This window comes from Ictalurus furcatus, chromosome 25 (assembly GCF_023375685.1).
Source record: "Ictalurus furcatus strain D&B chromosome 25, Billie_1.0, whole genome shotgun sequence".
NCBI lineage: Eukaryota > Metazoa > Chordata > Actinopteri > Siluriformes > Ictaluridae > Ictalurus > Ictalurus furcatus.
Genome location: NC_071279.1, coordinates 16,649,211 through 16,671,348, shown reverse-complemented (window position 1 = coordinate 16,671,348; position 22,138 = coordinate 16,649,211). Strand labels below are relative to the sequence as shown.

General features: G+C 44.8%; 1 protein-coding gene across 1 annotated transcript in view; it reads left to right on the top strand.

Moving 5' to 3' along the window:
• Positions 1-17,968, top strand: part of dcbld1 (discoidin, CUB and LCCL domain containing 1) — a 36,130-nt gene extending 18,162 nt beyond the window's left edge. The window contains exons 7-15 of the mRNA XM_053613758.1: positions 970-1,010; positions 7,395-7,586; positions 11,770-11,882; positions 11,970-12,129; positions 12,351-12,449; positions 12,547-12,634; positions 14,050-14,099; positions 15,712-15,831; positions 16,506-17,968. Of these exons, the coding sequence (XP_053469733.1) occupies positions 970-1,010; positions 7,395-7,586; positions 11,770-11,882; positions 11,970-12,129; positions 12,351-12,449; positions 12,547-12,634; positions 14,050-14,099; positions 15,712-15,831; positions 16,506-17,080 (1,438 nt within the window). The 3' untranslated portion in view covers positions 17,081-17,968. The remainder of the gene's footprint in view (positions 1-969; positions 1,011-7,394; positions 7,587-11,769; positions 11,883-11,969; positions 12,130-12,350; positions 12,450-12,546; positions 12,635-14,049; positions 14,100-15,711; positions 15,832-16,505) is intronic.
• The last annotated feature ends 4,170 nt before the right edge of the window (positions 17,969-22,138 follow it).

The following is a 22,138-nucleotide window of genomic DNA, read 5'->3' as shown; positions in this document are numbered from 1 at the left end:
CGTTTTGGGACTTCTGTTCCAGGTTCTTCCAAAATCTAAAACTGAGCTCGTACTGAATCGATTGTTTCCTGCAATGGTTTAACTCTTGTGTTATCAAGAATTCAGGAAATCACTGTTTTTTTTTTTGTTTTGTTTTTTTAAATAAATGTTTTTTGTTTTTTTTTTAGCCTGACTAATCTGTATAGTGTGTGTGTGTATATAATTTGAGATTTGTAAAATCAGTATATAAATGAGTTGAAATGATTCTCTTGCCAAAAGAAACTTGAGCTGTGAAATGTGTGGCCCGTGTTCAGATGAGTTTCCTGTCATCACTGAGACAGATTTCTATTAGAAGCGCATCCGCTCCGAGAGGATAGGATCGATGATGCAGGCTGTCCAGGGACGGCTTTACGCTTGGTGAAACGTTAGGATCGATATGATTTCAATAATCACTTTCCCAGGATGGCATGTCTGAAGCGAGTACAGCGCTTGTGCAGATTTGCTGTTGCTCAGTGTAGCTGTGTGCTGGTGGCCAGTGATTAAGCCTGAGTCATCTTATTTATGCACGTGGAAAAAGAGTCGTCTCACCGCCCTCCCCCCATCCCAATGTGCAGGGCTCCACTCCAACGTTACTGCTAGGAATGATGAAAAGGAAATGGCAGCCAGGACGCCTGTGAAAATGGCACGTTCCTTAAGTAATAGCTGCGAGAGGTGCAATTTCCCACCATGCTCCCTCTAATTAGCTCCAACACAGCACTGTCAGGCAGCTTGGCTTCACCGCAGACGTGTGTGTAGGGTGGGGGGTGCCGGGGCAGCAGGGGGTCTTTAGGAACAAAAGCCTCGCTCGGTTTAGCGGTGATTTGGGAGTGGGACAATAGAGGATCTGCTCTTTACCCCCAGTGGGCGTTTCCCTTAATTTATCACTGTAATTATAATCACTGACTGATCTTTCTTTCTCTTTTCTCTTTTTTTCCTCTTTTTCTCTTTCAGCGGCTCTTTGTCTGATACTCTCTTCACATTTGTCACCAATGGTAAGTGATTATTTTATTTTTTTGTTCTATAAGCATGTACAGTTGGGGAAATAAGTATCGGACGCGTCAACATATTTTTCAGTAAATATATTTCCAGTGAGGTTATTCACATGAAATTTTCACCAGACATCAGTATTAACTCAAGAAATCCACACATATAAAGAATTCACAACATTAAAGACCATAAATGAAGTTATGTGTAATAAAGTGGAATGACACGGGAGGAAAAAGTATTGAACACGCTAAGGAAAAGCAATTCTCTAAGGTAAGGTAAGGCAAGGAACCGGCTGAAATCCGTAAGTAATTATACCCCCTATCTGTGCAAGTTAATATCAGCTGGGTTAGTAACTGATGGTCTATAAAAAGGATTTTCGTTACCAAGGTGTCACACAAGAAACATCTCATGATGGGTAAAAGCAAAGAGCTCTCCTAAGACCTTCACAACATTATTGTTGCAAAACATATTGATGGAATCGGATACAGATGTATTTCAAAACTTCCGAATCTTCCAGTAAGCACGACTGGGGCCATTATCCGCAAGTGGAAGCAACATCATTCCGTCATCAACCGGCCACGCACAGGAGCTCCTCGCAAGATTTCTGACCAGGGAATCAGAAGGATAGTCAGAAGACTATAAGAGCCAAGGACCACTCGGAAAGCGCTCCAGAAACACTTGGAGGCAGCAGGTACCATCGTCACAGAGAACACAATAGGCAATGCTTTCCACTGCTCACGCTCACCTCACAAGACTCCATTACTAAAGAAAAGGCATGCCGAAGCTCGTTTAAAGTTTGCTACAACTCATTTGGACAAGCCTGTGAAATACTGGAGAGTGTAGTCTGGTCAGACGAGAGCAAAATTGAACTTTTTGGCTGTGATACTAAACACCATATTTGGAGAAGAAATGGCACTGCACATCAGCCTAAAAACGCTACACCAACAGTGAAGTTTGGAGGTGGAAGCATCATGGTGTGGGGCTGTTTTTCATCGCATGGTACTGGTAGACTTCATACAATTGAAGGAACGATGAATGGAGCCCTTTACCGGGAGATTCTTGAGAAGAATCTGCTGCCATCCACCAGGATGATGAAGATGAGACGTGGGTGGAGCTTCCAGCAGGACAACGATCCAAACATACAGCAAAGGAAACTCAATTGGTTTCAGAGGAAAAAATATCAAGGTTTTAGAATGGCCGAGTCAATCACCTGACTCGAATCCAATTGAACAAGATTTAAAGACGATATGTTTAGAAGAATGGACCAAAATCACACCTGAATACTGCGGAACATTAATTTCTTCATACAGGAAGAGTCTTGAGGCGGTCAGTACAAACAAAGGCTTCTCCACGAAGTATTAAATACATTTCAGTTAGCGTGTTCAATAATTTTTTTCCTGTGTCATTCCACTTTATTACACATAACTTCATTTATGGACTTTAATGTTTGGATGTCTTTATATGTGTGGATTTCTTGAGTTAATTCTGATGTCTGGTGAAAATTTCATGTGAATAGCCTCATTGGAAATACTGAAAAAGATGTTGACTCGTTCAATACTTAATTCCCCCACTATGTATTTCTACTTTGTTCCCATTTGATGATGAATTACTTTCTGTCCCAAGAAATTCAGGTGGTGTGGAAATGCTTTGAAGCTGCTTTTAGCACATAAACTCCACAACCCTCTAAGCCCCGCCCACAAGACACACCTCCAACTGCCTCACTTAGTGATTCATAATAGCATCAGCAATGACTTGTCTTCTGTTCTCTCTCTCCGCTGTATTTTTCTTTTCTCTCTTTCCCACTTTCCTTTTTGTGCTTTTGACACTTTTTTTTACCTACTCATCACTTTTTCAGTCTTTTCCTTTTCTCTCCCTGTCTTTCTTTCTGTCCTTCATTCCTTTCTTCATTCCTTCCTTTTTTCTCCATTTCTTTCCTCTTTCATTCCTCTTTCCGCTTCATTCCTCCTTCTTTCCTCTCTCCCCTTCCTTCATTCCTCTTTCTTTCCTCTCTCCCCTTCCTTCATTCCTCCTTCTTTCCTCTCTCCCCTTCCTTCATTCCTCCTTCTTTCCTCTCTCCCCTTCCTTCATTCCTCCTTCTTTCCTCTCTCCCCTTCCTTCATTCCTCCTTCTTTCCTCTCTCCCCTTCCTTCATTCCTCCTTCTTTCCTCTCTCCCCTTCCTTCATTCCTCTTTCATTCCTCTCTCCCCTTCCTTCATTCCTCCTTCTTTCCTCTCTCCCCTTCCTTCATTCCTCCTTCTTTCCTCTCTCCCCTTCCTTCATTCCTCTTTCATTCCTCTCTCCCCTTCCTTCATTCCTCCTTCTTTCCTCTCTCCCCTTCCTTCATTCCTCCTTCTTTCCTCTCTCCCCTTCCTTCATTCCTCTTTCATTCCTCTCTCTGCTTCCTTCCTCCTTCTTTCCTCTCTCCCCTTCCTTCATTCCTCTTTCATTCCTCTCTCCCCTTCCTTCATTCCTCCTTCTTTCCTCTCTCCCCTTCCTTCATTCCTCCTTCTTTCCTCTCTCCCCTTCCTTCATTCCTCTTTCATTCCTCTCTCCCCTTCCTTCATTCCTCCTTCTTTCCTCTCTCCCCTTCCTTCATTCCTCCTTCTTTCCTCTCTCCCCTTCCTTCATTCCTCTTTCATTCCTCTCTCTGCTTCCTTCCTCCTTCTTTCCTCTCTCCCCTTCCTTCATTCCTCCTTCTTTCCTCTCTCCTCTTCCTTCATTCCTCCTTCTTTCCTCTCTCCCCTTCCTTCATTCCTCTTTCATTCCTCTCTCTGCTTCCTTCCTCCTTCTTTCCTCTCTCCCCTTCCTTCATTCCTCCTTCTTTCCTCTCTCCCCTTCCTTCATTCCTCCTTCTTTCCTCTCTCCCCCTGTCCTTCATTCCTCCTTCTTTCCTCTCTCCTCTTCCTTTATTCCTCCTCCTTTCCTCACCCCTTCCTTTTTTCCTCTCTCCCCTTCCTTCATTCCTCTTCCTTTCTTTCCTCCTCCTTTCTTTCCTCCTTCTTTTTTTCTCTTTCCTTCTTTCCTTCCTTTTTTTTCTTCATGTTTTCCCCTTGTTCCTTCATTCATTCATTTATCCTTCTTTCCTCTCTCCCCTTCCTTCCTTCCTTCCTCACCCCCTCTCCCCCTTTTTGTCCCCCTTCTTTGCTATTTGTGGTGTTCATAATTATTCTTTTTTTTTAGGAATCTGTTTATTTATTTATTTATTTATTTATGTAAGTCAATTTGTTCTGTTTAAGTAGATTTACCTGTGTTGGAGCGAGTGAAAGTCCTGCTGGTGGTTTCTCAGGCTGCTTCATGAAGCGTGGGAACCTCTTATCTCCTGATTAGATTTATTTCTACCTGACAGTCTGGCAGCAGGAGGGTTTTATTTCATCAGAGTAGCTTGACTTGTGCTGGCACGTCTCAGGTGACTCTCTGTGCCAAGAACTACGCTAACAGACCAAACGGCAGCCTGCTGTCAACCAACGGCCGCTTCACACACCTGCTCATTTCTGCACCTCAGCAGAAAAACACTACTCGTTGTGTTTCACTAGGATGATGTCGCAGAATGGCCACCACACACACACACACACACACACACACACACACACACCCTGGATAAATAGATGAGTGGCTACAAATCAATCTGAAATTAATTTACTGCACCACAGTGCACTTAAGACCGTGACAGACAACCCCCTCTCCTTTAAACCAACCGAAACCTCATTACTGTCAATCTGTCTCCAGCCACTTCAATCAGGATCACTGTCCCGCCCCCTCCCAAGCTCCACCTGACACTCGTACCATCAAACACTGACACACCAAGGAAGTGGCTTTCAGATGGTGAAATAAAAGCCCTTTCTCATCTCTCTTTTTTTTTATATATATATGTACTAATATATTTCATACCCGTGACCCTGTTTAAGTACAGACGCATTGAGCTTTTTAAGGGGCTTTTTAACTTCCTGTTGAGTCATTGAGCACCATAAATAAGTCACAGCCCACATGCATGTTGAACACAATCCACACACAGCCAGAAAAGCAGTGCTATTTCTGTTTGATGTTTTTTGTATCCCTTTTTATTGCTTTCCTGTCGGGCAAAAAAACTGTTCTCAATTTAACTGCATGTGTAAAGGCCAGATTACTATAAGATCACTGACCGAGGCTGTGAGTTCACTGACCGGAGCGGAGAGATCACAGACCGGAGTGGAGCGATCGCTGACCGAGGCTGTGAGATGACTGACCGAGGCTGTGAGGTCACTGACTGAAGCTGTCTCTCTGTCTGTATCTGTCTAACTGTCCACATCAGTGTGTCTCTCTGACTGTGAGCTGAGATGACTGACCGGGGCTGTGAGATGACTGACCGGAGCTGTGAGATGACTGACCGGAGCTGAGAGATGACTGACCGAGGCTGTGAGATGACTGACCGGAGCTGAGAGATGACTGACCGAGGCTGTGAGATGACTGACCGAGGCTGTGAGATGACTGACCGGAGCTGTGAGATGACTGACCGGAGCTGTGAGATCACTGACCGGAGCTGAGAGATGACTGACCGAGGCTGTGAGATCACTGACCGGGGCTGTGAGATGACTGACCAAGGCTGTGAGATGACTGACCGGAGCTGTTAGATGACTGACCGGAGCTGTTAGATGACTGACCAAGGCTGTGAGATGACTGACCGGAGCTGAGAGATGACTGACCGGAGCTGTGAGATGACTGACCGAGGCTGTGAGATGACTGACCGGAGCTGAGAGATGACTGACCGAGGCTGTGAGATGACTGACCGAGGCTGTGAGATGACTGACCGGAGCTGTGAGATGACTGACCAAGGCTGTGAGATCACTGACCGGAGCTGAGAGATCACTGACCGGAGCTGTGAGATGACTGACCGGAGCTGAGAGATCACTGACCGGAGCTGAGAGATCACTGACCGGAGCTGTGAGATGACTGACCGGAGCTGTGAGATGACTGACCGGAGCTGAGAGATGACTGACCGGAGCTGTGAGATGACTGACCGGAGCTGAGAGATGTCTGACCGGAGCTGTGAGATGTCTGACCGGAGCTGAGAGATCACTGACCGGAGCTGTGAGATGACTGACCGGAGCTGTGAGATGACTGACCGGAGCTGAGAGATGTCTGACCGGAGCTGTGAGATGACTGACCGGAGCTGTGAGATGACTGACCGGAGCTGTGAGATGACTGACCGGAGCTGAGAGATGTCTGACCGGAGCTGTGAGATGTCTGACCGGAGCTGAGAGATGTCTGACCGGAGCTGAGAGATGACTGACCGAGGCTGTGAGATCACTGACCGGAGCTGAGAGATCACTGACCGGAGCTGTGAGATGACTGACCGATGCTGTGAGATGACTGACCGAGGCTGTGAGATGACTGACCGGAGCTGTGAGATGACTGACCGGAGCTGTGAGATGTCTGACCGGAGCTGAGAGATGTCTGACCGGAGCTGAGAGATGACTGACCGGAGCTGAGAGATGACTGACCGGGGCTGTGAGATGACTGACCGAGGCTGTGAGATCACTGACCGAGGCTGTGAGATGACTGACCGAGGCTGTGAGATCACTGACCGGAGTTGTGAGATCACTGACCGGAGCTGTGAGATGACTGACCAAGGCTGTGAGATGACTGACTGAAGCTGTCTCTCTGTCTGTATCTGTCTAACTGTCCACATCAGTGTGTCTCTCTGACTTTCTGTCTGTTTAGCTGTTTGTCTTTTTATCTGTGTATCTCTCTATCTGTTTGTCTGTCTGCTTGCCTGTCAGTCTGAATCCATTTCTGTTTGTCTACCTGTCTTTCTAACTGTGTCTATCTACATGTCTGTGTCAGTCTATCTATCTTTCTGTCTGTCTGTACACGTAAATATATTATACTGATCTAGAATAATCTAATCATCTAGGCTAGAATGATTTAGCCTATAAATCACTAATGCTGGCCGATCAACACACAGCAGCATCCCGACCCTCATACTGGTGTTCTACATAGTAGCTATATGAAGTAACAGCTGCTGGTGCGCTATTTTCATGCTCCTTAGTACACTTATGTTATTTGGGACGTGACATGCACTCCAGCTGCCTGATGTGAAGCCGGTGCCAGATTCTGACTCACTTCTACTGCCGTGGTTCCTGTCGCTCTCCGGATCTGCCCGATTCATCCTTCACTTCTTTCCGCACTCGTGACTCACCTTCTTCTCCTGTGGATGGTCCCACACAGACACCCTAAACATTTTCCTTTCCAAATATATCCAAGTCTCACTCTTGTTTCAGTGTTCTCACCCGGATGCTGAAGATTTGTACCCAAGACCTGCGGATTATTTAAGAACTAAGAATTTGGATTTTTGTAAAAACTGGCTCTTGATAAAAGTGCCCTCTGTTTTCTTTCCTTTTCTCCCTCTACAGACTGTCCCAATCAGATGTTACTTCAAACCGTGTCCGTCAAGTCCTCGTGGGAGAAGGACGTATTCGATGGGACTCGGAGCGATCGGTCCCCAGGCCTCGTCCACTCCGTCTCCCCGACGGGAATCTGGGACAACGAGCCTGACAGTAAACACTGGCTCCAGCTCGACCTGGGAGAGAAGAAGAGGATAACAGGTTCGAGTTACTAAAGCATCGTATTTACTTTTCACGCTTATCTGTTACAGGGGATATAAACATTAGAGACATAAGTATCGGATGATCTCATTCTCCAGGAAATTGTCCAGCGGTCGTCCATCAGTAAAGTGGAAAAACGTGCACATGTATATTGAAGAAGAAAAAAAATGTGTGACGGAACATTTCACGTGTAAATAACATTCAAAGGTTACAGTGGGAATTGAAGTTGACCTGAAGCATGCACGTTTTATTTATCTGTCTCGTCAGGATTTTGCTGCGTTTTATTTTTCACTTTTTTTTTTTTTTTTAATGATTGTTGCACCAAAAAAGCTTGATTTTGCTGCAGCTTTTTTCAAAATCCACGACGCGATTCGCAGAGATTTTATTTGTTCTTTTCATTTTTTTTTCGCAGAAAAACTACTTGAATCGGTGGAATCACAGTTGCACGAAATTGTCTCGCGGTGATGTTTACCGGTAAACGAGTCCTTTTAGCTGTACTCGTTTCCGACGCACGTGAACGGAAGACGGCTTTGGCTGAACGCACGTCGTGATGACGTCACGCGACACGTCTCGAATCCTAAACCCTCTGAACATTGCGGCGTTTGCCTGATTTTTTTTTTCAATCCTGGAGGGACTGATCTGATGTTCCGTGACTCACTATATACAGCTCATTGCACTAATATTGGCACCCTTGGTAAATATGTGGAAAAACGGTCTTTTATTGTTTAATCGTTTGTTCAAAAAATTCACCGAAAATACCCCACTCTCATGGATAGCAAAGAATTTTTGCTCATATTTACCAAGGGTGCCAATATTAGTGGAGGGCACTGTAAGATTAGTTCAAATAAGTGAGTGAGGCTCAATACAGCTTTCTCAGTTATAGTGGAGGAGGGAAAAAATTACACTGTTGGCGCCAAGGTAAATTTATGACTTAATTTATGTATAAGAATGTTTACTGCGAATTATGGATGATTGTTCTTTGAGGAAAAATCAGATATTTACTGAATAAAAAATTAAATACGTCGCACACGTCATAGCATGACGCTTGCAGAGGTTCAGCTCGGTTATTAAGACAGCATCTGGATTGTATTTTAACAACATGCGTTTACCCTTTTAATTAAAATGTGTGTTTTGTTTTTGGTAAGACGGGCTGAAATCTGACAGCTGTATCTTGCGTTAATATGCAAATGAACCCGTTACATCCGAACACCAAATTCCAGGGTTGTTCCTCGATTTTAGTTGGTTTATGAGTAAGGTGGTTGACTTTCATGTTTTTTTTTTTTTCCTCTTTAATCGGATGGGGTTTTAGCTGCTGGATGTGGTTTGGAGATTCCGTCACGTTTACACGAGCATAACATAACGTGTGGCTAAAACACCGCTCCTGCATCTGGATTCCGACATCCTGCATTCCTACATCCGTGTTCACCAGGCCGGAGCGTAGGTACAAATCTCCTCCGAGTCAACACTCTCGACCTGAAAGCTCAGTGAAACACGGCTTCTTAGATTTCAGCTGTTTTTCTCGATCGGTTTTCAACCCCTTTTTTTTTCCGTTGTGGAATAATGCAGATTAACAGGATTAGACCTCTCTATGCACACATCTGTCAGAGAGAGAAAGAGAAGGAAAGGGATCAGAGTCCAGGCTTCAGTCCAGAGACTGTTACAAGGGCTAATTATCCGTACAAAGGCTCTTTCTCGTGACCGTCGATGAAGTATCCAATGTTAGTGCCCTAGAGCACATGAGAGTTCCCATGCTCCTCCGCCTTACACCCAGCTGATCACTGCAGCTTTATTCCTAGTGTTGTGTAAAAGCACTGAAAGCGCTTCTGTTTGTTTTTTGGTTTTTTTTTTTGTTCATGGCTTATTTACTTATTTATTTACAAAGGCACATTTCAGTACGGGAGAAGGCAGAGTTTATTTCGAACACGGCGGCCAGGCCGATTTCAAAGCGCACCCAGAACGAGAGAAAGCTCGCTTTGTGTTCTGCACGGAAGCCGTGATTTTTATTTCTTTATTTTTTTTTTGATGTGATGTTTGTGACTGAACTCGGCTCCTCAGAGAGAGGACGCTCTGTTATCTTAGCAGCGCTGGTATTATATTATGAGGCCGAATGTCACTGAAGAATACCGCTCTTTATTTAGAGAAGGTCATCGGCCTCTGGTGTTCTCGCGGCCTCGGCTGGAAGCTTTATCCTCATCAGTGCAAACGAGAGAGAGGAGATGATTCAGGGTGCAGTTTGTCTTGACTGTTTAGTTGATTTTTCTTCTTGTATTTAAAGCACAACGCGATATGATGATAAATGAGGTTGTTGGGGGTTTTTTTCCACCAAAAGAGGCCTTTCTGTAACTAAGTGTCCGTGCTGAATTAGGTTACACTTCAGGCTCTTGCACCAAGAGAACCCCACAGGGAAATGTGGGTGGAGCTAATAAGAGCGCAGACCACTATTCACAGGTCACATGATCATCCTGATCATTCCTCTGGTGGATGGAACAGTGATCGACGGTAGTGTAGTTGACTGTCTGATGATGTTTCTATCCTTTTCTAATCTCCTTTGGCCATTTTCTCTTTAACTCTTTAACGTTTCCGATTTGTTTTTACGTCACGGATGTTTTTGCTCGATTTTACATTTCTTCCGCGCGATCGAAGGTCCAATCCCAAATGTCTTCCTTTATCAGGGGTCATCAGCAGGCAGACCGTGGTTATTTAGTATACAGCGCTTTTGAGAAGCTGCTTTTAAAGGCGCCTTATAAAATAAAGTTTATTATTATTATTGTGGTATAGATGTTTCAGCAGACCAAACCGAGTACATGGAAAAATACTGTAGTAGAGTATATAAGTGTCTTTAAAAAAAATTGTAAAAAATGGGCCTAGTTCATTGACTCTAGTTTGCTAAACATCAACTTGTATGGTTTCAATGTGTTACTGCTGATCATGTGTAGGAATGTCAATTATTTAGGTTACAGAAACTCATTGGACCAGAGGCTAGCTACAGGGCTAGAGCTCAGAAAGTTTCATAGATTTCTCAAGCGCTTGTCTTGAGAAAAAAGTGGGAACGTGACGTGCTACTACTATACAAAACAACCACGTAAAATTCTTATTTATAGCCGTGAACTATCACTAATTGTCAGGCATTAAACGTACCGTCATTCAGTCATGATAGTTGCTATCTGAAACTTTCTAAGCTTGTAGCTGGAGCCTTAGAAACTTCAGTTGACTAGGTCTGTTCCAAGATATTGACTATATAATATGATAATGAGTCTTTATTGGTCATTACAGCACAGTGACATTCTTTTCTTCCATACCCCAGCATGTTAAGAGCTTGGGGTCAGAGTGCAGGGTCAGCCATGATGCAGCGCCCCTGGAGCAGAGAGGGTTAAGGGCCTTGCTCAAGGGTCTAACCGTGGCAGCTTGGCAGTGCTGGGGCTTGAACCCCCGACCTCCTGATCAGTAACCCAGAGCCTTAACTGTCACGCCACCACGACCACCCCATGCTCACTACATAGGGTGTAACATAAAAACACTGTAGAGTGTACTTAGAGCGCTTTACACCCAGTTAAATGCTTAACCTAAGCAGATGAGGATATTTATTTGAATGCAGATTCCAAACTCCGATATCAGCATCTTTGTTGGTTTGCGTTTCCTTTTTTTTTTTTTTTTTTTTTTTTTTTAAACTGCAATCACCAAATTAGTAGGTTTCATGCATGACGGCTGAACGCACAAGCTCTCGGGTTCTGACGGGCGACAAACGAGGTAACGACAGGTCTCCGGTTCACCACTCAGGCACCGGTAGGAGACGTCTCGGCTGTACAGCAGCAGGAAGTCTGGTCGGCTGTGGCTCAGGTGGTAGAGCGGGTTGTCCACTAGTCGTAGGGTTGGCGGTTCAATTCACAGGCGGTTTTAATGCAGTTAACGTGTTTACTTTTGACTGCAGTTTCAATCACTTCCTGCTTTATAGCGTCAGATTTATCAAAAGTTCCGACAAAATGCATTTATTTGTTTACCACGAACATACTGTGGTTTTATCATCATACACTCTATGGACAAAAGTTTATGGACAGCTGAATTAACGTTGTCCTCGTTTATTTTACATGTAGATAAGTTTCAATATAAATGAATGGGGTTCCCTCCCAGCCGCAAAGTATTTTGTACTTATCTTCCTCCTAATAAATTTGGTCTTCATTTTTAGGGATTTTAACCAAGGGTTCAGATTCCGGTTACTTTGTGGAGAGCTACAAGATCTTGTACAAGGAGAAGAACCGCTGGCGCACGTACACACAGTCTGATGGCTCTGAAGACATGGTGAGACAGTGAAGTGAACCGAATCGGTTAATTAAGTGTATCCGGTTGCCGTTTTCACTCAGGTGAACTCTGATATCTGTCTGGCAGATATTTGAAGGGAACGTGGACCATCTCTACCAGACACGCAACGCTTTCCGCCCCTCTTTTGTCGCACGTTACGTCCGTGTCGTCCCTCTGCGGTGGCACGGGGGGAACGGCGCTCCGAGCGCGGAGCTCCTGGGCTGCTCGTATGTCAGAAGTGCTCCAGGTGAGTGTGTCGGAAAAGGACGATCGTGACGTGAGCGATAAGGTCAGCCGTTGCACGATCGACGACATTCCAGGGATGTGCATTTCAGTTCAAAACAAGCCACGGATAACACGTTTCTTTAAAAAGAGGATGACATGATGTTGAATAAACATTCGGATATATTTCACCAGCAAGCTAGGCCTAACTTGTAAATCTTGCTACTTCCGCACTTCTGTTTGCAGTAGTCAACGCGACGTCTCCGGACACGCAGGAGGTTTTGTCCAGCCGACCCGAACCGGATGAAAGTGAAATCCCGGAGCACCTGCCTCAGTTTGATCTGGGTACAGCTTCATCGACATCTCCCGCTTTACACGTTAAACATCATACGCTTCCTGTAACGTCTTTCTTGACGCCTCCTTCCTTTTCCTTCGTCCCCAGTGAAGCTGATCATCATCGTGGTGTCGGTGGTGGTGTGTGTGGCCGTGGTACTGGTGTCTGGGATCTGCGTTTTTAAAGCGCTGCAGAAGTAAGTGCACTCGATGACGTTTAAGCTATTTTAATTGTTACAGTGGACCGAACGCATGAGAAATGCAGCACACTTCAGCGGAGTTTGTTACAGACGTCATACGTTTCTGTGATGGAAATATAAATACCTGCACTGGGCTATAGACTGTTCGAGTGCAGTCGCTGGAACATGTACAGCTTGAACAGAAACGAGTCGAAACCAAAACGCCAGTCGAAGCAAGGTTACGCCCGTGTTGCATTTTATTTATCACTCCTGCACTGAAACACTGAACTCTGATTAGTTTTCGGGGGGTTTTTTTGCTTTGTTGTTGGACGTTGTGTACAAGTATGAAGGGGGACTCCTGTGCGAGCGTCCTCGCACACCATGCACGGTCACGGTCAGTAGAAAGTCTGGAAGTGGCGGTGCTGTAAATCAGTCGACTGACGTGCCTACTTTTCCTTATCTAATGCACAGGAGCGCTGAGATGAGCAATGTCCTGGGTTTATCTTCACTCGCTTTCTGTTGCTTATGCAGCAAGCTTTATTGAACTGGTGGAGATGCAGAGACGTGTGTGCGTGTGTGTGTGTGTGTGTGTACGTGCTGGTTTTTGTTGTCTGCGCTGATAAGCATGTGGGCTGCTGGTGTGCACGACTGAGCAACTGACCAGTGGTACTATCATCCTTCTGATCACACTTATTGTGTAGCAGACTGTGGAAGAGAAAGGGAAGGGAAGATGGAGGTGTAGAAAAGGAGGGAGGGAGGGAGGGAGGGACAGAGGTCAGAGTCAGGAGATAGGGTCACTCTGTGTCAGGCTGGGGATGGAGGGGTTAGGGGAAAGGATGATAAAGCTGTGGAGGAGTGAAGCAGGAACAATAACCTGAGCTGGAGATCCCGAGGGAAAGACTCTGCTCACGTTAATCTGTCGACCTCTCCCCTTCTCTCTCTCTCTCTCTCTCCCTCCCTGTCTGTCTCTTTTCCTTTATTTCTGCCTCTTTGTCTCTCTCTCTCTCTGACACTAATTCTTTGTGCGTGCCTCTCACTTTCTGTCTTTCTCTCTAACTCAAATTTTTTGTCTCTCTCTCCATCTCTCTCCCTTCTTCTCTTCTTTCTGTCTCCTGTCTCTCTCTCTCTCAAACTCTAATTCATTGTGTGCGTCTCTGTCTCACCTTCTTTCTGTCTGTCTCTCCGTCGCTAATTATTTTTATGTCTGCCTCTCTCATTCTCTCCTTTTTGTCTCTCTCTCCTTCTTTCTGTTACGGTCTGTCTTCTTCTTTCTCTCTCGGACTCTAATTTGTTTTGTGTCTGTCTCTCTCTCTCTCTCTCTGCCTTTGTCTCTTGCTCTTCCCTTCTTTCTTTGTCTCTCTATCTCTCTCTCCTTCTTTTTGTCTCTCTCTGACTCTAATTCTCTCTCTCTCTCCCTTCCTCCTTCCCTCCAGGAAGAAGAACAAAGAGAACATGTACGACTCTGCAGATCTTCCACAAACAGGTCAGTGCATAAACACAGCACTGCAATTTTGGGCATTATATTTCAATTTTCGGGCAATAGAGTAAAAACAATTGGTGGTGGTGGTTGTTGTTGTTGTTGTTGTTGTTGTTTCCGTTGTTTAGATGAACCCCTAAATGTTCAGCTTGTAAACAGCGTGACTCTGACTCGACTCTTTTCGTATCAAATCCAGATCAGCTGAACCGATGGTCTTTTAAACTGCAGATCAAAATCGAACCACGAGTGTCTGATATGAAGCGCTCCGTTTTCACACTTTCACACTTTCCCCGCACGGACGTTATACAGCAGCATCCGAACGTTAAACCTCCTCAAACCTTACGCGACAAAACTCTGGAGCGAGTAAGAGTCAGGAATGTTCATTTCCTCACATCACTGTACTTCACACACACACACACACAGCTGTAAACACACTCGAAAACCTCTTGACATTTAAAGCCGCAGAAGGAAACCCGGCGAAGCAGCGACGTCCTGACTGACTGTCTATAAACACCGAGTTTGGAAAATACACACACACACCGCTGCTGTGCTTTATTACAAGAAAGACGGACAATAGCGCTGCTGTGAACTGCTAAACACTAGGCGCTCGGTTCAATTATTCCACTGCATGAATCACCTCACCAAGAAGCTACATTTTTGGCAACTGGACACGAAACACACAAACGCAGAGTTAAAATAAAATAAAGAGAAGACTGAATTGTTGGTGCTGTTTGTGCCTCTCGATGCAAACAAAAAAACACTTACACATACTTTTCTAATCATACGCAGTGCGACTTTTGCTACTGTCCTTATAATAATAACATTAAGCTACAGTGTATAATACGAGACGCGGTGCGCTATCAGGAATAACACGTCTGTTATTGCCGCTGTTACTTAGCAACTCGTGTTCAGCCAATCAGATTGCAAGGTTAGAGCAAGCCGTTGTAAAATTTTATGCACAATTTTATATTCATCATATTTTTTGTATGAGGTTTAAAAAGGGAAGAAAAAAAATGTATTGCAAAAACCCTCTGAGTTTTTATTATTATTTTTTTTAATGAGCAGGTTTTTTTTGTTGTTGTTGTTGCTATGAGCTGGTTAACCAAACGGCCGTTTACACAAAGGATCAACCTTAATCCAAGCACTTCCTCCGTATTCATCTAAACGACCGTGTCGTCTCACGGGTTGGTGGGAAATAAACTGCAACTTCATGTTTTATCGATTCCTGTTTGAACAGGTTCCTGTGTTTTGACTATACCTTTTTTTTGTTTTTTTTTTAAAAATCCCCTAAGGGAAAAGAAAGAACACATCAGGCTCACGCAAACATCTTGAGACGGATAAACACGACGAGCGTGTGAAATTGTAACAAGCGGCTCAGGTTCCGGTCACGTTTTCGCCGAATCCCTCTCTCCTGTCCTCTGTACGTTCTTCTTTTTTTAACATAATAACTTTGTTATTACCGCCGCAGTCTTTCTCCTCGTCTTCTTTTCTTTTCTCCGTTGGACAGAAACGTATGATTTAAGGCTTAGTGGTTGTGTTAGGGCGAGGCCTGTGCTTTCATTACGTCTCTCTGATCGGTTCTTGTTTTGGGTTTTTTTTTTTTTTTTTGCACGTCCAGGTTGCTGGAAGCAGGTGAAGCATCCGTCCACCAGGCAGCAGTCCACCGAGTTCACCTTCAGCTACAGCTCGGAGAAAGACCACCTGCCCAAAATCGACCTGGTCACCAGCGACATGGCAGGTCAGACACCAGAACAGCTATTATTTGAAGGCAAAAACATTCCCCTTTTGAATATTTCAGCTAATTGTACATGACAGCAGTTAATTCAGTAGGATCTTACTGGAGTCATTCTGTTCTTTTTTTTTGTTTTGTTTTGTTTTCTTCTTTTCTAATCTCACTTCCTGTTTTATTAGACGTATTGTGCATTGCATTGGTTCTACAAAACTTGTCTGATCTCTTCGTCTCACCTCAATCTGATATCTGTCTGATCTCTTTCTGATTTCACTCTGAAGTCTGTCTGATTTCACTCTGATCTCACTCTGGTCTTTCTGATCTCACTCTGTGATCTCCATCTGATCTCTTTCCGATCTTACTCTCTGAGCTCTCAATCTGATCTCTTTCTCGGATCTCCTTCCAGTCTCACTCTCTGAGCTTTCAATCTGATCTCTTTCTCTGATCTCCTTCAGATCTCACTCTCTGATCTCTTTCAGATCTCACTCTCTGATCTCTCAATCTGATCTCTTTCTAATCTCACTTTCTGATCTCTTACTCAGATCTCTTTCCAATCTCACTCTCTGATCTCCATCTGATCTCTTTTTCTGATCTCGTTCTCTGATCTCACTCTGCTCCCTCTCAGCTCATTCTGATCTCTGATTTCTGTCTGATGTATCACTCGTCTCTCACTCTCTTCTCAGACTACCAGCAGCCGCTGATGCTTGGCGTGGGGACGGTGTCTAGGAAAGGCTCCACCTTCAGGCCCATGGACAAGGACAATACTAACGAGGCCACGTCTCATTATGACTACCTGCACACGGCCAATCAGTATGCTCTCCCACTGACCAATCAGGAGCCGGAGTATGCCACACCCATCATCGAGCGCCACGCCTTCAGGAAGGACGTCTTCTTTCCGGATCCCAGCTACAGTGTCCCTGGGGCCGTCCTCAGCAAGAGTTCTTCGTTTAAAGCCACAGACAAAAGCAACTACAGAAAGGTGGTGGGAGGAAATGTGTCTGGGGGCTACCAGACACCCCACACCAAACGGGACGGACCAAACCACTCAGAGGGGGCCAATCCTGGCAGATCGGACCAGTCTGAGGGGGTTTACGACAGCCCTAAGGGCGGGAATCCGGCAGTTCTGCAGAACGGAGGCTGTTCGGAGTATCAGAGACCTCAGGCGAAAGGTTACACGGCACCTCTGGACTGCGTTCGGCTCGATGTCTCCGTCCCACACCGGCCCGACCCTGAGGGCTGCAGCCTGAGTGGAACCTGAACACGGGTTATCATACAGACCTGCTTCATGTGACCTCACGAAACAAAAGAACCTCCGGGATCTTCTCATAACTTATTTTTATACCAGAGAGTGATACGGTTTTGTTTTTGTATATATGTGCAGAGAAAGATGGCCGTCTCGGTGAGCTTGAGGAATCGTCAGTGCTGTGTGTGTGTGTGTGTGTGTGTGTGTGTGTGTGTGTGTGTGTGTGTGTGTGTGTGTGTGTGTGTGGTTTTTTTTGTTTGTTTGTTTTTAAACTGCTGTGCAAAATGAATATTTTTTTCTTAAGAGTTTTATTGGTTTTATTTTTTTGTTTTTTTAGGAACAGGGTTGCTGATGCTTTTGCCTGCCTCTCTCTCTCTCTCTCTCTCTCTCTCTCTCTCTCTCTCTCTCTCTCTCTCTCTCAACGATGTGAAAATGTGTGCAAGATGTAAGGTATATAAGGCATATTGAAGATGACCTCTATGCATTTGTGATGCACTGTGATCCTGCGTCTCCATTTTCCAAGCTACTTATGAGTAGCTTCATAGGAGTTCTGGTGCAGGTCTGATGCAGGTCTGGTGCAGGTCTGATGCAGGTCTGGTGCAGGTCTGGTGTTTGGTGGGTGACGTAACTTTTTCTTTTTGTTTGTTTGAATTGTCGAACTGCTCTTCTCGACCTTTGACTGACTGGCTTCCTGTTTCAAGGAGACACTTCCTCTGTTCCTCTGAGCCATGCGCAGTGGTACTGTTGCGTCAGTGTGACATTTTTATCGCGTGTACATATTCCCTGTACAGATCTGAAATGTTTATGGTGGAAAGAGGACGGAAAGACGGGCGTCACTTATTTAAAGCACCCGCAAAGCTGCTGAGGTGCATTAATGCTCCTGCATTAAAGAGACATTAAAGAGACCCGGACATGTCGTGTGGTCTTTACCGGTATGCAAGACTGAGTGAGAGAGTAAGATATCCCACATTGCTGAGATGTTCCTGCTCGGATCCTGTGTGAAGATTTCGGCTCTGAGACTCCCATCACTGCTCTTCAGCTGTGAGAAGAGCCGTGAATGCAGGATCAGCAGTTGACCTGGCTGTCATAGCAGTGTGAGAGTGTGTGTGTGTGTGTGTGTGTGTGTGTCAGCAGCAGCCGTGGTCCGTGAGAGCGACATGCTGGAAACCTCCTGCATTCCACACACACGGCTGTAAAACAGAAACACTGATATACAGCCTGCTCACACTTCCTAGACACACAGGATGTGCATTATGAGTGGGGATAAAAACAGCACACACACACACACACACGCACCAACCAGTGTTGGAATGTGACCATGTTGCATCAGTCATGAACAGCAGCTGACCTCCACTGACACCGCTGTTCAAGCCCACTATTAAACTCCATTTAGCCGATATATACAGTTAAGAGCAAAAGTTTACACCCCCTTTGGTTTCTGCGTGACCGCGAATGTTCGAAAATTGTATTTATTTATTTATTTTTTACATTTTATCAACAAAACAGAATTCCATGTTCATGTAGCAGTGTTTTCCTGTCAAACCTTTTGTACAACATTTAATAGCAGCCCACATATTTATTCGCAAGCTCAAACGTCTCTACCGCCAACTGACAGGCTCTTTCCCCGTGTCACTCCACTTTATTACACGTAACTTCATTTAAGGACTTTAATGTTGTGGATTCTTTATATTTCCGGATTTCTTGAGTTAACACTGATGTCTGGTGAAAATTTCATGTGAATAGCCTCATTGGAAATGTATTCACTGAAGAAAAAAAAAAAAAACGTTGACGCGTCCGATACTTATTTCCGCCGCTGTAGGTCACTGTGCAGGTGTAGAATTCCTGGCTGTAAGCCATCTGCTGTTCTACACCACAGTGCTACTGAATCCTCAGTTCTATTGGTCAGGAGGTGTTGATTCATTTTCTCTAAGGGCAGGTCTGACAGGTTTATATTAATGCGCTCATTCTAATCATTATCGTTTCTATGGTAACGGCGTGTACGGTTGACGTTTTCCGTGAGGAGATGTTTAGTCAGCGTTTCGGAAGGAGTCTCCAGTGTAAGCACTTTTGTAAACTACGTCTGCCGCCACAGGAAAGTCTTGAGGAGAGAGGATGTTGTGTTTTCGCTGTTTCTTGATAACAAGCTGTGTTTATTTCGGTCTCATTAACTTCAAGAGAAGTAAGTGAACGTGTCTCGCGGACGTTCCTCAACACTAAACGTAACCGTAAATGGGTCAGACGTATGATGTGTCGTTCTTTAATAACTGTAACAGTGTTAGCATTAGCAGATTTTTTTCATCAGGGTGCAGGGTCAGACATGATACAGCGCCCCCTGGAGCAGAGAGGATTAAGTGTCTTGCTCAAGGGCCCAACAGTGAGAGCTTGGTGGTACTGGAGCTTGAACCCCCGACCTTCTGATCAGTAACCCAGAGCTTTAACTACCAAGCCACCACTGCGCCCTAACCGTCATCTAGTCTTCATCAAGGTCGGTTTCGGACCACGGTCCCATTGTTGGTTGGAGTTTTTTGTCCGGTGGACAGTTTCTCATCACCCCAGCAGTGACGGTGACGTATTTAAAAAAAAGCCGAGTATGTTCTCCACGCTGGTTCGTTTCCGTTGAGTTGAAATGGCATCCAACTACAGTACATAGTGAAACGAATCATGCTATAACAGGGTATCTTTAAGACAAAAGGCCTACACGATGAGTGATTTGATTCCTAAGGCAGACTTTGTGGTGTGTGTGTGTGTGTGTGTGTGTGTGTGTGTGTGTGTGTGTGGGAGGTCTGGGCTCTTCACACCAGGGTGTGGGTTACGTTCTCCACACAGCGTTCCTGCTCGTTCTGGTCTCGTCTCCCGGCTCACACCGACACGTGAACACGGCATGTGCATCAAAGCAACATGAAGGCATGCAAGAAGCTTCTCTCATCTCCAGAGCTCTGGGCTTTCCTGCGACGCCAAAAATTCCGTACATGTCTCTTCATGCACAATGTTAACTTCAGAAGAGGAGTGTGTGTGTGTGTGTGTGTGTGTGTGTGTGTTCACAGAATATCTTCGACAACAAACTCCGACCGAGTTAAACTATCGTAGATGTAATGAGATGAGTTTATAATCGCCGTCGTCCGATTGTACGTTCTCAGAACGGGTCGGTGTTGAATGCTGTAACACTAGTGCCAGATGCGTACACAAGCACTCGCAAGTGTATTTCGATGTCACGTCACCCCCTGGTGTTGGAACATGGTCCTTGCATGCGTTTAAATGAAACCGTACTGTAAGTGCATGTCATTTCTCTCATTAATTAAAGGAATACTCGAGTGGTTTCCAACCTCATTTCGAGGTCAGTAGTAATGTGCATCTGGAGTACATGTGTGATCACCACAGATATATATAAATTTCGGTGTGTTTTTAAAACAGCTGGAAAGGGATGTTCTGGCTCTGACATACCATCTAGTGGAGGTTGCTTTTGATCTTCCAGATGTGCTGTACTGTACATAAACTGCACAGGCGAGTATGTGAAGAACGCCGCTTGCGTAGCCGCTGCGTCACTATCCATGCGCTGTACAGTAGAACATTTGCAGCCGTTATTGAAGGATTTCAACAACTGCCGCATAAGAATAACATTTTCCTGTACACTCAGAAAAAAGGGCGTCTTTTGTAGCTTTAGTATGTAGCTTTTACATGGAAAGGTGCATATAGTGTACCGTTAAAGCTTCGCCTTTAAAAGGTGATTATGTACGGTTAAGTACCTTCAATCTTTTTTTCTAGGTGAAAGATATATATGAAGGTTACTGAAGATAAGAGTACCACTCCAGCAACAATGAAAGATACCTTCTGCCTAATATTGTCTAGGTCCTCCTCCCCTTGCGCTATCAAAACAGCTCTGGCTGTTTCGTCAAGGCGTGGACTCTACAACACCTCTGAAGATGTGCTGTGATTTCTGGCACCAAGATGATCCTTTAAGTCCTGTAAGTTGTGAGGTGGAGCATCCATGGATCAGACTTGTTCGTCCGGTACATCCTACAGATGCTTGATCGGATTGAGATCTGGGGAATTTTGAGGCCGAGTCAGCACCTTGAACTCTCTGTCGTGTTCCTCAAAAAGTTCCCGAACTATTTTTGAAGCAGGAAATAACGTTGCTATAAAGGGGGTGTACTTAGTCCGCAGCAGTGTTTAGATAGGTGGTGTGTGTCAAAGTAACATCCGCATGAATTCCAGGACCCAGGGTTTCCCAGCAGAACATCGCCCAGAGCATCACACCGCTTCCGCCAGGTTGCCGTCTTCCCATAGAGCATCCTGGTGCCGTCTCTTCCCCAGGTAAGCGACACGCATGCGCATCAATGAGCCTTGCGCACCCATGACCCTGTCACTGGTTATAAATCTCCTCCTTCTGAAATACCTTCACACGTAGACCATCATTTGCAACCTTTGACGGAAGAATTTATGAGAAATGTTTCACACGCATTATTTTTTACACGGAGTTCAACAACTGCCCTTAGACTGCTATTATAAATGGGTTTTTTTTTTTTTTCCCTGAGGAATTTTTATCTGTGGTGATTACACGCAGATTATTCCTTTAATGGTATTTCTCATTAGCCGAGACAAACCAAGTTGTTTATTCCAATAAACCAATACGTTTATTCCAATATTGTTATGCAGTAAATACCGATATGACATTTATACCAAACCTTTCAGGTTGCAGTAGACACGTGCCGATATTAGGTTTCTTTCCAAAGTGTTCATTCTGGAATATCACTGAAATCTCACCGTTATGAGATTTTTCATGCAAAAATAAGGAAGCCTGTCTGTGCACTGCCGTCCGAATGGGACATTTATTTGACATCAGGTGTACAAATGCTGACTTGAAATGCTGCCTACCTAGGTAGTGTGGATAACCTATAATATCCGAGTTCAATATCATGGTATATCACATAACTGATTATCGGCACATGCCTAGCTTGCAGAAATATGGATCATATGACAAGCAGGAAGTGAACACCATTATCACCAATAAACCAGATGAAGTACAGGTGGATTTGAAATGCAGGCTTGACGCTTTCTGTGGCGTGAAGTGACGAG